We start from the raw sequence: 15,781 nt of genomic DNA on the forward strand, positions 1-15,781 counted from the left end.
TTTTACCCAATTCTTCAATGTGAAATATGGGGAACTCAAAAGTACATGGAGCCTGCAAACGCCTTTATTTTTATGAATGGTTCTAAGCAAAGAAAATGCTTTATGGGTTTAAACAAGTCAAATGCATGAATTATTCTCTCTTGTGCAAACTAGCTGGTGGTCTGTATTCTCCACATCTCTTCTCTTCCACGAAAGACAATGGAGCTGTATGAAGAAGACTTATTTTTTAGGGAAAGGGAATTCGACCAAGTTAGGCCACAGGTGAAACATCCCTGGAGTTAGCTGAGAAAGAAATTGTGAGAAATCTGAGAAGAGCCTGGTGGGACTTGGTTTCCACAATTCTCATATTTAAGCATGAAATTAAAATTAGGTGCAGGGGTAGATTTTCACGGTCGTAAGCAGTTTAGTCAGCGGGTTACAGAGTTCACACATTCTTCGTTCTACTCCTTTTAAAATATCCCTGGCTGAAGGACCTGAGAATTGTGGCAGCTGAATAAATTCTCATTTATTAAATAATGAGTAGAAAGAGTTCAGAGTTGACTCAGGAGGAAGACTGGAAGCAGGGTGAATGTGGGTTTAAGGACATTCCAAAGTTTGCAAATGAAAGCAAATCCTTAAAACATGATGATTTTGCTAAACTGTTGTAAGTAACTTAGGAGAGAAAGGAAGACACACTCCCATATGAATGCTTTTTCATTTTTTTCTTCGCTATTCAGAGTTCCATCCAGATGTTGCAACTTTAAGAAGCTACAAGAATTTTCAACACAATAATTGAGAAAGTAAACTAAGGTACAAATACATAAAAGGGAAAATGATAATGTAATGTTTATTAAACTAACTTAAAAAGAAATATTTTAATTTAAATTACTCCATGTAAATGCATGAAAGGAATGGTCCACAGTAAAACAAAAGTCATATTTCCAAGAAATTTATTTTATTATCTAGTTCTGGATTTATTTTCAGCTGTTGACATCTGTCTTTATCACTATAACTGACACAGAGTTGTTCAAAATAAAGTTCCTGCCCAAATTGGACTGGATATGCAGATGGGAATGAGATAAACTCAAAACAAGACAACCAACACCAATAACCAGTAAAAGTGTTTTTTCTGATATTTATAGTTTATATTTACAAAAGTAAAATGAAAACCAATTAGTCATTATGTACATGTGTTAGTGAATATTAGTACTTCACAATTTACATATGTATATGTGCATTTGTAACAATCAAGTAAAAAAAGATAAATTTTAAATTATTTTTAGTTATGAAAAATATATAAAATGTGACTGATACACACATCAATTTCAGGGCTTGTTCAATACTCAGTGCTTAAAAATATTTGGGAAAAAAAATCCCAACTATATTCTGATGGAAGATATTAAAAGTAAAGAGATAAGAAAATAGTGAGTGTTAAATGTGATTTTAATAAGTATGGAGGTGAGCAGGAAGGAAATAGGTATACTTCTAGACAGGAATCACACAGCATAAACCAGATGAGGAGTGGAAATGAAAGACGTGAAATTGAACAGAACCAAGAGACTTTCAGGAGAGGGTATCAATTTGTTTTGATGAGTTCATACTATTAGCCAATGCGGAATTGACTTCCTCCTAGAATTTCACTAGGAAACATGCCTGGGACATGTACCCTCCAGTTCGCTAGTCAGTTCTTTATGTGGCTTCTGTTAAGAGGGCAAGGATGCAATTTGCCATATAACGACCTCACACAACTTCAGGGTATCTCTGTACTTACTGCAGAAACATCGGAAGGCATCAACTATAGTCCCAAGCATGGGCTGGGTTGGAATTTTTGGACCTCGCGTTTCTTCTTTCTCTAAAAACTGAGGTCCATACGAGTTGGGACAACTCGCCCCAGTGAAGGGAGCCCCCAAATCTTTCCCAGTGCGCTTCCCAGCCCATTCCCGTTGAGAGGGGGTGCGGGGTCCCAGGCCAACCTGCTAGTTGACGCAGGGGCAGCAGAAGCAGCAGATGGTCCGGCAGGGGTTCTTCTTCTTGTACTGCAAGGTCTTGCGCACCTGCGCCTTGGCCTGGCCAGTGTAGTCCACGGTCTTCTCCACGTTGAGCTCGATGACGTTCAGGGTGTCGGCCTGCTCCTCCACCAGCACCGCCATCTGCAGGAAAAGCTCGTGCACATCACGGATGCGGCTCTCCAGCTTCAGCAGCTCGCGGTGGCGGCTCTCGATCTCGTTGAGGGCCGCCCGCGCGCCCTTCACGTCGGCCAGCAGGTTCTCTGAGAACACGTCCCACTTGCCCTGCTCGAACATGTCCTCGATCTGCTCGCCCGACACGTCCTTGCCCATGATCTCCAGCTGGCGCTGGATGCGGATCTTGCAGTTGTCGCGCTGCTTCATCTCGGCCTGGTTGTACTCGTGCATGGCGCGCTGGAAGGTGCGGGTGAGCGCGCTGTACTGCGCGCGGGAGATGCGCGCCACTGCCGAGTTGGGTCCGTGCTGGGCCTCGGCCGCCTCGCTCAGCACCTTCATGGCGCGCAGCTTGCGGTGGATGCTCTCGCCGCGGGCCTTGATGTCCTTGGCGATTGAATTGGTGTCGCGCTTGATGCTGCTGAGACGCCGCATGGACGTGAGGAAGCGGGCGTTCTGCTTTCCCAGCCGCTTCACGTCGATCATCAACTGCTGGTTTTCATCCTGAAGGCCCTTGATGTCTCTGTACAAGGACTCCAGGATGTGGTCTGTCTCGAACACGAAGTCCTCGTAGGGCGAGTCCAATTCATCGTCCCCGTCGGAGAGCTGCTGGTCATACTGCTTGGTTAACTCCAGAAGTTCTGCTAGACGGTCCTTCATGTTGCCTGCAGGTAGAGATACCAAAGTTAAATTCCTCTAGTGAGAGCAATAGAGAAGTATTCTGCCCTGGCTGGTGTGGTCCAGTTGGTTGGGCATTATCTCGTGCCGGGAACGGCTGCCAGGTTCGTTCTGGTCAAGGCACATGCCCAGTTGCATTGACGTTTCTCTCTTCCTCTCCTGTCCTCTCCCTTTAAAAATCAATTAAAAATCTTTTAAAAAATAAAGAAACATTTTGCTCAGCACTACCAATTCTTTATTTCTGGGTATAATAAATGCACTAATAGCTAACAGTGCTATGACGTTTTGCTTACAAGTAAAGGACGAATATGACTAAGAATCATGAACACAGTTGTATTTTATACCCTGTAGGTCTCTGCAGTTCAATATTACAGGTGCCCAGGATTCAATCAGCAATATAAAATTGTAGATTGCATTGGGAACCAATCTTTTTCTTGCTTTTAAGTTCTCCAATAATTGCAAATCAAAACAGACACAGCAAAAGGAAAAAAATACTTGCAAAGATTGTAATTTGAAATCAAGAGAGTCAATTTAGAAGGCTTTGGGGCCAAGTCTAAATGTCTGTTTTATGTCTATTTCAGTCTCAGTCCTGTTCATCATAATGATTCTTTAAATAGTGACTATATAAATCATGGTTTAAATTTTTTTCTTTTAAAAATGTTATAAAAGTAAAACATGCTTGAAGTAAAACAACAACAAAATACACAAAGACAAAAATCTAATAAGGAAGTATAAAATTTGGAAGTTGAAATTCCCTTGTTCCTCTGCCCAATATCATTAATTTGGGCATCACTAACATACTTCAGGTTAAGTGCTTGTTCAATACTCAGTGCTTACAAATGTTTGAGGAAGAAAACCAAAATACACACTCATGGAAGATATTAAAAGTAAAGGAGATAAGGAAATAGTTAAGTGTTTAATGCAATTTTAATAAATAAGAGAGGTGAGCAGAAATAAGATATATATTTAGGCAGGAATCACATAGCACAAGCCAGATAAAGAGTCAGTAATGAAAGATACACAGTTTCCTCCAAGGTCTCTAGTGGGAAGCATCATTGACAAAGCTGCTTTAAAAACAAGAGATTACATGGAAAATTTCAATCCTACACCAGCTAAGTAGCAATAATAATACACACTCCCATTTATCCATCACACAGCAGCAATATTTGCCCACTTTTAATGGCTTTTTGAAACAAGTTGGCAGCTCAAGTAGAATTTCTGTTTTTATAAAGGTTGTTGTGATCATTTCCTCACTTAGCAAGGCAAAATAATGCTATGTCCATATTTTTTTCCATAAAAGTAGCTATTATGTAGGGCCAGTAACCAATTTCTAGGCACTTTTCATGTGATACCCTCTTTAATCTTCATACAGACTCCATGAAGTAGGTATTGTCATGATCAGAGTTTGTAAGTTGAGCATAGGAAGATTAAAGAACTTATCCAAGGTCACCAATAAGTAATCATTTGGGCTCCAGAGTACTCCACTTAACCACAATACTCTCAACTATCTTCAGCAAATGTATAAAAGTGAGTCATGAAAGACTTCCCTATTAACCAAGGACATGTCAGGTCTGGAGCCTCTTGGGAGGGACTCCAGTGCAGGCTGAGACTGGCCTGCAACCGCTTGGTGGGAGCTAGGAAACAAGCCAAGGCCAGCCACTGCATGTGCCAGCCTTGTGGCCTCTTGGGAAAGGCTACAATTCAAGCTGACGCTGGCTGCCACTCGTGCTGGCCTTGGCGCTGCCTGGTAGCAATTTCAACGTGAGCTGAGGCTGGTCGCTGCTTATGCCAGCTCGAGAGTGCTTGGGAAAGACTGCACGGTGAGCCAAGGCTGGCCTCCACCCATTTGGAGGGCCAGGAGCATGCTTGGGATGAACTTCTGCCAGGGCAAGCAGGTTGGGCATGGGAGGATCTCTGAGGAATGCCATGCCAGGGCAAACGGTGTTAGCCAGGTTATTGGAGAGTGACAGATCTGGACCAGCCAGGTGGAAGGAGAATATAACAATGGAACAATGGCATCTGCCAAAATTTCCATCCCCAGAGAGATTTACCACCCATCCCTGCCCCTCCAGCCCTACCCTAGGGTTAGTCAATTAAATTTCTCCCTGTATGACCCGGGCACTTCTCCAACTGCTGCCTCTGCACTGGAGCTCAGCGTGAGCAAGCTTGTGGTTGAGTCCTTTAAGAATAATATCTTGGTCTTCCACAGCCCTTCATTTCTCTCAGCTGTAATCCTTACTGGTTTTCAAAGCCAGATGTTATGGGGACTCCTCTTCCTGACACAAGTCCTCTGGGCTGGGAGGCCTGGTGAGGGGGGCTCATATGCATTACAGCCAAGTTACTATCTTATCTGGGGAAAGTACATTAGTTAGCTAGTATGGAGTTGAGCTGTATCCATCTGTTGTAGTTAATATTCAATTTATTATACTATGCAAGAGGTAGATGGGAGAGAGAATGGATACATTTTCATGAACAAGGCAAGAATAGGTGATAATGCCTTCCTTGCATCTTGTCCATGTTCTATATTGCTCTCCTAAAACCAAGAATCACTTCGTACATAATATAAAGAGCAAAGCACACTTCAATCATACAGAAAATGGTCTTGGATGATGTTCAGGATGGTCATTCTCTTTCAAGTTCTAACAACCATAAAGTCATGGGTCCTACATTAGGTGAAGGCCTAAGCCAGTGATGGCGAACCTATGACACGCGTGTCAGAGGTGACACGCGAACTCATTTTTTTGGTTGATTTTTCTTTGTTAAGTGGCATTTAAATATCTAAAATAAATATCAAAAACATAAGTCTTTGTTTTACTATGGTTGCAAATATCAAAAAATTTCTATATGAGACACGGCACCAGAGTTAAGTCGGGGTTTTTCAAAATGCTGACACGCCGAGCTCCAAAGGTTCGCCATCACTGGCCTAAGCTTATTCGAAGGCTCATTCCATAATCTGGTAAGGAGAGAGAAAGGAAGAGTATGTGGAATTAAAGATTCTCTGTGGAGGTGCAGAGAAGATGGTGGCTTTCACCTTGCCTTTCTGACCCAGTCCAGCCCCTAGATGAGTTGGTCCCATTGACCTAGAGAGTCTCCTGGTTGCCAAGGTGCAAGCATTAGGAAAATTACAACAAAGTCAACCAAAGAGGCTGCTGTTTCTAAGAACGTCCCCCAAAGGTTCAGGTATATTCCTTGCTGCAATTATATCACAGTATAGAACTAGGCACAGAAAGAACATCAAACTAATCTACACAACCAGTAGCTTCATTCTGAACTGTGAGATTCTAAAAAGGGAACTATGGGCTCTAGCCAGTTTGGCTCAGTGGATAGAGCATCAGCCTGTAGACGAATGGGTCACGGGTTCAATTCCAGTGAAGGTCATGTACCTTGGTTGCAGGTCCCTCCCTGGCCCAGGTCCTGGTCTGGGCGCATGCATGAGGCAACTAATCGATATGTCTCTCACATTGATATTTCTCTCTGTCTTTCCATCTCTCTTCCACTCTCTCTAAAAATCAATGGAAAAATATCCTTGGGTGAGGATTAACAGAAAGAAAGAAAGAAAGAAAGAAAGAAAGAAAGAAAGAAAGAAAGAAAGAAAGAAAGAAAGAAAGAGAGAGAGAAAGAGAGAAAGAGAGAAAGGAAGAAGGGAGGGAGGGAGGGAGGGAAGGAAGGAAGGAAGGAAGGAAGGAAGACAGAAAGACAGAAAGAAAGAAAGAGAACGAACAAACGAACGAACGATGGTAAATTAGAAAGAAAAATCAAACAATTCCATTGACCTTCCTGTCTCATTGTAATAAAGAACAATGTAATAAACTTTAGTAAATCTATATATATAAAAGGCTAAGCAACCGTCTGACCAGCTGACTGGCTGGTAGCTATGACGCACACTGACCACCAGGGGGCAGGTGCTCAACGCAGGAGTTGCAGAGCTGTGGTCACTTGGCAGCGGCAGTTCACAGGTGATGCACCCTGGAATCAGAGAGGAGGGAGCCCATTCCTTGCAATTCTTCTTGCACTTCAGGACCCCTTGGGGGATGTCGGAGAGCCAGTTTTGGCTGATCCCTGCAGGACAGGCCGAGGGATCCCACCTGCTGGAGGGACCCCGCTCACTCCACAGATGCCCTTCGAGCTGTGGCACCGGCCAGGTGCGGCTGCCTGCGGAGGGACCACGGGAGGTTGGCTCTAGGGCATGTCCGGCCCATTTTGCCCAGTCCCGCCCTGCTAGCCACCACTTGGGACCACCTACATTACTCCCTGCACTGGAGGGACTAATTAATTTCCTTTCAATGTACATGAATCCATCCACCTGGACACTAGTTATATTCATAGAGTTGCTAAAATAAATCTTGCTTTGATTCACACAGAGATGAAGAATTCCAAAGAAAAATTTTAACCAACTATCAGAAATCTGCTTCTGCTTTCTAATTCTCTTTTCAGGCATGCACATCATCTGTCCTGAGAACTAGATCTCTCAGGGAAGGAAGGGGAAATTGCACAACCCTTCTTTCATTGGGCAATAAGATTGGATGTAAGAGAAAATAAAGAAACAGACAAATGGTTAGCACAGTGGCTCTCAGACTTTAGGAAGCAACAGCATCTTCAGGACAACTACAAACATTACAGATGTCTGAGCCCTTTCAAGTTTCTGATTCTGTAGGACTAGGATGATCTGTTATTCAAATGCACACCGAAATTTCTGACCCATTCCATAGATAGTTATTGTGGTAGCTTTTTACACACAAACGCTACACAGTTCCAGACAACTTATAATAGTCCCCAGGTTAGGGCCAACTTGATGAGCAAGCAATTGATAGGGAAAGATTCACAAACATAGGGAAAGAGAGGTTCAGAAAGCAGGTTTGTACTTACTTCAAAAGACCAATGAGTGGGGGTGATACCTACATAAATAATCCAATCTCTGGGTGCTACAATGATCAACCATGGAAGTCATTGTTCCCTACTTGCTTCCAAGGAAACCAGTTATAAACAACACATAGTCATATCTCTGATCATAGAGAAGAGAGACTTTGTGCCTACTTACTCTAAGGAGAACAAGGGGAAAATGTTACTACATGGTTACGAGCTGAATTATACACTCCCCTCCGCCAAATTCATATGTTGAAGCCCTACACCCAGTAACATAGAATATAATCATATTTGGAGATAAGGTCTTTGAAGAGAGAATTAAGTTAAAAGGAATTATTTATGTAATCCATGCATTATTATAGTACATTAAGCAATATATGTATTAAGCAAAATTTTCCTATCAGGAAACAAACCTTTCCCTTGTTTCACAGCAATATGTTAAAATATTTTCACAAATGGAGAAACTTCAGACATGTAGATACACAATGCAGAGCAGGGCAATGTGCAAGTCATGTGAGGTTTATTATAGAGAGGTATTTGTAGATTACAGGAGGAAAACAAATCCAAAAGCATCGAAGGGCCTTCTTTTTGTAGTTATGACAAAGAAATGTATTAGAGACTGCTCCTCTGTCATGTGAGTAGTCTCTAATACATTTCTTTGTATTAGATACTTTTGCTTCATTTAGGACTAAAGTACACATTCACAAACACACACACACACACACACACACACACACACACACACCATTCAGTTATTAGTGACTAAAAAGATTATATTATATATTTATTCCCAATGTCTCCCCTACTTCACAAATGAAGTTACCATGTTCTTATTTTCAGATTTTACCATCTATCTCTCCTATACCCTAATTTTATTCCAATTTTTAAAGTCTTGTTAAAAGAAAATGATGATTTACAAATCAGAATGGCTTTATGCCTAGGTTCACCACTGCTCCATATGGCGCCTTAATGAGCCTTTGTGTAGCGACCACATGACATCTTTGTGAAAGCTAGGAGAGTGCCTCTTTCTCCAGGAGGATGCACCCCTGCCCCAGGGCACAGAGCCTGGTGAACTGGGCATTGATGGCTCTCCAGACCCTCTTATCCATGTGGCCAGGCACCCTTGTGCTGGGCACAAGTGTAGCCCCATGTGGTTACCCTGAATACACCTCTCTCCACCACCTCATCCAGTCCCTCCAGCCCAGCCATCACCACAAGCACTGGTAGGGGCCAGGAAATCCCAGAGGTCCTGTGTCACAATAATTTAGTGCAGTGATGGTGAACCTTTTGAGCTCGGCGTGTCAGCATTTTGAAAAACCCCAACTTAACTCTGATGCCGTGTCACATATAGAAATTTTTTGATATTTGCAACCATGGTAAAACAAACACTTATATTTTTGATATTTATTTTATATATTTAAATGCCATTTAACAAAGAAAAATCAACCAAAAAAATGAGTTCGTGTGTCACCTCTGACACACGTGTCATAGGTTCACCATCACTGATTTAGTGGTACTTTATAGGACACGCCATAGTAATACAATCCTTCAAGGATAACAAGTGCACTTTCCCAAACAGATTGATTCAGATCCATAAGTGGATGAATAATTTCATTCAACTGAGTAAAACCCATTGTTCTGCTCCATTTTTTTTATTTTTAAAATGACACATCTAAGAGGGAAAAATCATTCTTTGAATCTCTAAAAAAATATATAGGCTGGAAAAAAAAAGTCTTATCTTCTTGCTGCTCCAAAGTTAATTTCAAAACAAAACAAAAAACTTGTGCTGGATCCTAAAGTGTATTGGCAAGAACACACTTAATAGTTTAATTTCTTGGGGTTTACTCAAAACACAATTTGAGAATTTGAAGAGTGTTAATTGAGATGAATTATTATAAAAGTGCAAGGCTAGAAGAAATAATGAAAAATATGTCTTGTTTCTCTTCTAAAGCAAAATGCAGAAGGAGTTTCTCCAAAGCATTTTGGGAAAGTCTAATCAAAAAGAGCAGCCTCCACTCTTCAATCACTTGTACTCATTTGTTTCTCCCTGACACTTTCACTTTTCAGTTCCCTCAATCAGAATTTTCGGCCAATGTCTCAAGAGAAAAAGGGCCCTCGCTGGTTTGGCTCAGTGTATATAGAGCATCAACCTACAGACTGAAAGAAGGGTCCCAGGTTCGATTCCAGTCAAGAGTGCATGCCCTGGGTTTCGGGCTCAGTCCCCAGTAGGGGGCGTGCGGGAGAAGGCGATCAATGATTCTCTCTCATCATTGATGTTTCTATCTCTCTCCCTCTCCCTTCCTCTCTGAAACCAATAAAAAAAATTTTTTTTTTAAAGAGAGAGAAGGAAGTTCAATATGCACAGTCAATAAACAGGCAGTGGGCAGCTTGGGTTTTACTTATAGCAACATGCTTTTGGATGCATTCTGCAGAAATGCTCTATAAATCAAAGCAGCCGTTCCTTTATTTGATCCATACATCTTCTCTACAGCTGAGCGCTGTGCAGCCCCTATGGGTAATTAGCCCCATTCCCTAATTTGATAGACCATCTGTAAACCACAAAGCTACACTAGCTTCTTTTTCCTGAACCTCCCTTAAAAAAGGTTTCTGAAGTCTTTAATTTTATAGAGAACTTATTCCTATCTAAGTCCATTTGAGCTGCTATAACAACATACCAGAGATTGGGTAGCTTATAAAAACAGAAATTTATTTCTCACATTTCTGGAAGCTGGAAGTCTGAGATCAGGGCACCAGCATGCTCATGTCCTGCATCTAGTGAGGGCCTGCTTCCTCATTCATAAATGTCCATCTCCTTGCTGTGTCCTCACATGGCAGGAGAGGCAAGCAAGCTCTTGGGGCCTCTTTTATAAGGACACTAATCCCACTCGTGAGGACTCTACCCTCATGACCTTATCACCTTCCAAAGACCCTGCCTTCCGATACCATTGCCTTGGGGGTTAGAATTGCTGTGGCCCAGTGACTGCTACTTGTATCCTGTCCATGTACCTTTGTTTTTAATGGATGACATATTTTGGTAATCCTTTCCCAACCTCACCACTTATGTTGGATGTGTATGAGGAGATCATTTATTTCTAGTCCATTGTCTCAGGATTAAGAGGCTCCCATCTGAAGAGCTGAGTCTGAGGTGTCCCATCCGGATCCAAAATGATGCAAGTTGTGGATAAGCCTCCAGACTCAGAGACTAAGCCATAATGGGATGAAACTTCTGGGAACCCTAGGATAAAGGTGAGCATATGTTTCTTGTAGAAGAAATGTGAATAAATTTTGCCAGAGGCAGACTATATTTGACTACCAAAGAAAATGGCCACAAATTCTTAGCAGTACCTCCAATCAATTCCCCTACCCTGTGAATCTGGGTTTGGTCATGAAACTTGGTTTGACCAAGAGGACAGTAGCAAACATGGTGCCAGCAGAGGCTTGAGTAGCACTAGCACATCTGGGCTTGCCCTCTCTTACTAGTGGGAACACTGACACCACAATGTGGGAAGCCAGGGCTAGCCTCCTGGAGAATGAAGACCACAAGGAAAGAGAGGCCAGCAGCCAGGTGACCCACCGCTACAGCTGTGTGACTGAGCCCAGGTGAGCTGAGCGAAAGAACCACCCAGTACTTACTCTCTAACACGTATTGTGTGGAAGCTTTATATGAATTCTCTCATTTAATTTTCATGATCATGAGAAATAACAATATGATTTGAGGGTGATTTGTTATACTGACAAAGCTCACTGATATACCCTTCTTTTGTTTCTGTATTCCCCACAATGGATGTTCTTTAAGAAAAACCTAAGAGAATGGCATGGATGACAGATAAATGATCATTTTGGAAAGTAAATTCTCAGGCATTTAAAACAAAATTTCAGTCTGGCCAGTTTAGCACAGTGGTTGAGCGGTGACCTATGAACTAGGAGGTCACGGTTTGATTCCCTGGTCAGGGCAACCTGGCTTGATCCCCAGTTGCGGGGGAGGGGGGGGGACGGGTGTGCAGTAGACAGCTGATCCAATCAATGATTCTCTCTATTCATTGACGTTTCTATCTCTCTCTCCCTCTCCCTTCCTCTCTGAAGTCAATAAAAATATTTTTTAAAAAGAAAGAAAACAAAAATCCATTGCTATCATTTTAAAACACAAATATAAGTAGCACATACCAAATTACTGTCCTGCTGATGCACATCACCCACTTGATGATCCTGGCCTACTTATTATATACCTTGGTTTTGATGCAGTGTATGTTTACAACATCCTACTCATGTTGTATATAAACGTTACAATAAAGCATGCACATAAAAGAAGCCTGCGTTTCTTAACATGTGTGAGGACAGCCTTCCCTTCCTTTTGAAGATTGTGGTCATGACCACAGTAAGAAGAAAAAAGAACAATGCTTAAAAAAAGAAAAGAAAAGAAAAAGATGACCTCACCCACAAGCAGGTTCTGCAGATAATGCCTGTGCTAAATAGGAGTCCTCCAGCAGTGGGGGTGGGCCGGCACAGAGACACTGGGCAGCTTCAACCTTGGCTGAGTTTCAGTCTGATAAGAGGCTCTGAAAACTTGAAGAGCCAGTTTTGAAATGGAGGTGGATCGTCCTAAGTGTAACAGATCACCAAAATAGAGAACACTGGGCCGGCGAAATGCAACTTCTTACACAACTCCACTGCCACGTTCTACACCTTCCTTTGTCATCCAAGACTGGACCACACCTGTTTCTTGCTATTACACTACAAAGAATATCAATTAGTGGGATGTGCACTACGTTGCTAAGACCTTCGGAAGTTGATTATGGCCCTTAGAGTGGTTCAGGAGGTGAAAGGCAAGCAGAATACTTCTTTTCAGAGTCGTAGAATCTGCTTGGAATTCCACATCTACTTAGAGAGTGGCCAACTGTTGAGCCTGGGGAGATAGTCAAATCCAGCTCTGCCACCACTGGGACGAGCCTGGGCGACCTCGCTGGTTTCAGTGTTCCCAGCAGAAAGAGGTCCATTCCTAATGGATGAGTGCTGTTCAAATCTCTGCTGGTCACATTTCTTTGTAGTCACCTTATCTTCTCCGTGTATAATACCTACTACTTAGGATGGTGGAGAGAATTAAATGAGAGAGTCCATATAAAGTTCCCAGAACAATGCCTGGCAGAGTAAGCACTCTATATGCTATTGATTACTGTCTATTCTGGGATTTTACTCTGCTCAAAAAACTAATGTACATTCAGTAACTACTGTATAAATGGTGCATTTTCTCATTAACGTACCACCAACAGTTTATTACCTGTCTCATCTGCAATCACAAGTGAACACTAACACCTGTGCGTTACTATATTATGTGGGGTTTTAAATTGCTTTTTTTCTAATTCTGTTCTTGTATCGCTTCTTGGCCTTTTGGCTAAGATCAAGTGTAGTAATTCTGCTCTTGTAAAATCTCTTTTTTTTCTGCGTATGATAGCAAGCCATGATCTCTGTGGGGGAAAGAAAGGGAGGATCAGGAAAAGAAATCAAATGATACAGAACTGTTTTACATAAAAAGTAAAAATTTCACATCATCTAATACTACTCTATATTAACCAATGACCAAGACTATTATATATTCTTCAAACTCTCCTCTATCCTAAAGTTTGTGAAGAGTTAAGAGACAAGCATTCAGAAGAACTGACCAGGATAATACGAAATATAGAACATCTCCCTGGTAAACCACAGGAGATCTCTGGCATTTCTCCTGCTGGGGGCATCTCTCAGGGAGGCAGGGCCCTGGGGCAGGTCCCATAGTGCTTTCCCACCAGCATTTTTGTGCAGGAGAAATTAGGTAAAAAGGAATGCCAAAGGCAAGCTGAAATGGGAGAGGGAATTTTAAGCTGGAAGGGAATCTTCATGTTTTACTTTTATGTTTAAGAATCTCAAGGTGGTTTCCGCAATTGCACCCGCCCCAGGGACTGTGAAAGAGTCTGGGAGTTCCCAGGCCAGCCTGAGGACTGCTATTGTTAAGGCTCAGGGTTTACAGTCAGTGCCTAGATTTTCCAGCCTGAGGACTGCTATCGTTAAGGCTAAGGGTTTACAGTCAGTGCCTAGATTTTCTCTTGGGAGCAGATCGACAATTTTAATTCAATAAACACCCATCAAACGTTTCCCTCATCAACGTCTCATGGAGGTAAGCCCCATTCCCCACCCCATTAGTTAAGTTTTGCTATTAGTACTGGTGGGGTTTGTTACGTTTTATAGGGAATAGATCTTGCTCCTCAGTTAACTGACATGTTTCCTGAAAGCAAATGTGGTGTGGGAGAAGGTGCTATTACTCCTTAGGAACCACGTGCAGATCATATGATCTAAAATGATCCTGAGCCCGGCCAGCATGGCTCAGTGGTTGAGCGTCGACCTACGAACCAGGAGGTCACTATTGGATTCCCAGTCAGGGCACATGCCTGGATGAGGGCTGGATCCCCAGTGTGGGGCATGCAAGAGGCAGCCCACCAATGATTCTCACTCATTATTGATGTTTCTATCTCTCTCTCCCTCTCCCTTCCTCTCTGAAATCAATAAAAGTATATATATTTTAAAATATTTTAAATTATCCTGAAAACCAAACAACTATTCTATGATCGGTTTCTATATTACTGATAACTCAATGGACAGAATATTAATGTCCTATATTCACTCAGAACCTCGGGAAAGTATACGTTGTTAGATGCATTGCATTTACTGTATAAAAGAGGTCCAAGAAAACAAATTCACATATCAGAATGAAAATTTTTATTTCAAAGTGCATATGTCATGAAGGCAGTTCAAGATGGTGGTGCAGGAAGATCCTGAATTCACCTCCTCCCGAGGTCACACCAAATCAACAACTACATATGAATCATTTCCATCTGAAAAAGGCCTGGAAGCTATCTGAACAGCCCACTACAACAAAAGATAAAAGGACCACATTGAGATGCCTCCGTGAGGCAGAGATGTGATGACCCACAATGAGGAGAAATTTCACACAGTATCTCCCTGAGGAGTGAGGGATTCGTGTCCCACACCAGCCACCTCAACCATTGGGACCTGCCCCCAAAGAGATGGGCCCTCAAAACATCTGAATTTGAAAACCAATGTGGCTGCAGTTTAAAAAGCACCTCGACCATATGTGAAGGAAATTCACTAGCTAATCTTTTTTGTTTGGGGCGGGGGAGAGAGAAGGAGGGAATTTTGTGCGTTTTATTTAACAAATTCAGGCCATAGGATATTTGTAATTTAAATTCCTTGTATCTACTACATGCATGTATCCCAGAGGAAACAGGAAGCAATGCTTGACAGGAAATGTTTTTCCCATGGCTTCTTTATAAAATCCTCAGTTATCTTCTCTTTTTTACATTAGGGTTCTATCTAAAGTGATCGTCAGCAAGAGACTTTTCTTTTGCATGTTGAATTTGCACCTCCATTTCCTGCCTTAACCACTCTTCTAATTCTGCATTCTTGGAGCATGATGAGCTATTAGAGCTGATCCTCCAAGGATCTGTGGAAGTTTTCCTGCTCCAGGAAATGCAACCTTTCTGAATTTGTTGATACTCTTTAGTTTACCATAATCATCCTTTACACTGGGTGCATTTCTGGAGGCAGAGTTACTCACCACTAGCAATCTACATTCAGCCAGTAACACCTTCCTTGGAGGCGTCTCACCATCATCCTGAACACTGTGGTTGTGTGGACGAAAAGGGGCCACATGCTAACCTGACTAGCTCAGGGAAGGCCTCCCTGGCAGCCTTGCAAACTCAGAGACCTAAAGTAACCACAAAGGATGGTCTGAAATGAAAACTTTTAAACTAAAAGCAGTTTATGGCAGGTCATCATGTCCTAGGCTAGATTCTTTCCTGAAAAAAGTCAATCTTTACCGCAACTAAGACTGTTGTCTTTTGCATCTATGATAACACTAGTGGCCCAGTGCACGAAATTTGTGCACGGGCGGGGGGGGGAGGTTGTCCCTCAGCCCGGCCTGCACCCTCTCCAATCTGGGACCCCTCGAAGGATGTCCTACTGCCAGTTTACAGGGATCAGGCCTAAACCGGCAGTCGGACATCCCTCTCACAATCCAGGACTGCTGGCTC

At 42.4% G+C, this 15,781-nt stretch overlaps 1 protein-coding gene and 1 non-coding gene across 10 annotated transcripts in view; one reads left to right on the top strand and one right to left on the bottom strand.

The window, feature by feature from the left end:
* Window positions 1-912: 912 nt before the first annotated feature.
* The window catches only part of STX11 (syntaxin 11), a 31,056-nt gene continuing 16,187 nt past the window's right edge, over window positions 913-15,781 (bottom strand). For 2 of the 9 annotated variants that reach the window (XR_002828124.1, XR_002828123.1), the window contains exon 2: window positions 14,431-14,597. Coding sequence is in view for 7 of the 9 variants with exons in the window: in XM_023750176.1 (XP_023605944.1) it covers window positions 1,956-2,819 (864 nt within the window). In the remaining 2 variants the exon portion in view is untranslated. Of the gene's footprint in view, window positions 3,008-10,755; window positions 10,775-11,864; window positions 11,880-12,134; window positions 12,938-12,975; window positions 13,121-14,430; window positions 14,598-15,781 lie in introns of those variants that run through there. The other 7 variants (XM_023750176.1, XM_023750175.1, XM_023750173.1 and 4 more) reach the window with 7 other exon arrangements.
* On the top strand, window positions 13,070-13,262 carry LOC111825039. Its single transcript, XR_002828151.1, has one exon. It is a non-coding gene; the product is annotated as a U2 spliceosomal RNA (small nuclear RNA).

The sequence above is a fragment of the Myotis lucifugus genome, unplaced genomic scaffold, assembly GCF_000147115.1.
Source record: "Myotis lucifugus unplaced genomic scaffold, Myoluc2.0 scaffold_11, whole genome shotgun sequence".
Classification (NCBI taxonomy): Eukaryota; Metazoa; Chordata; class Mammalia; order Chiroptera; family Vespertilionidae; genus Myotis; species Myotis lucifugus.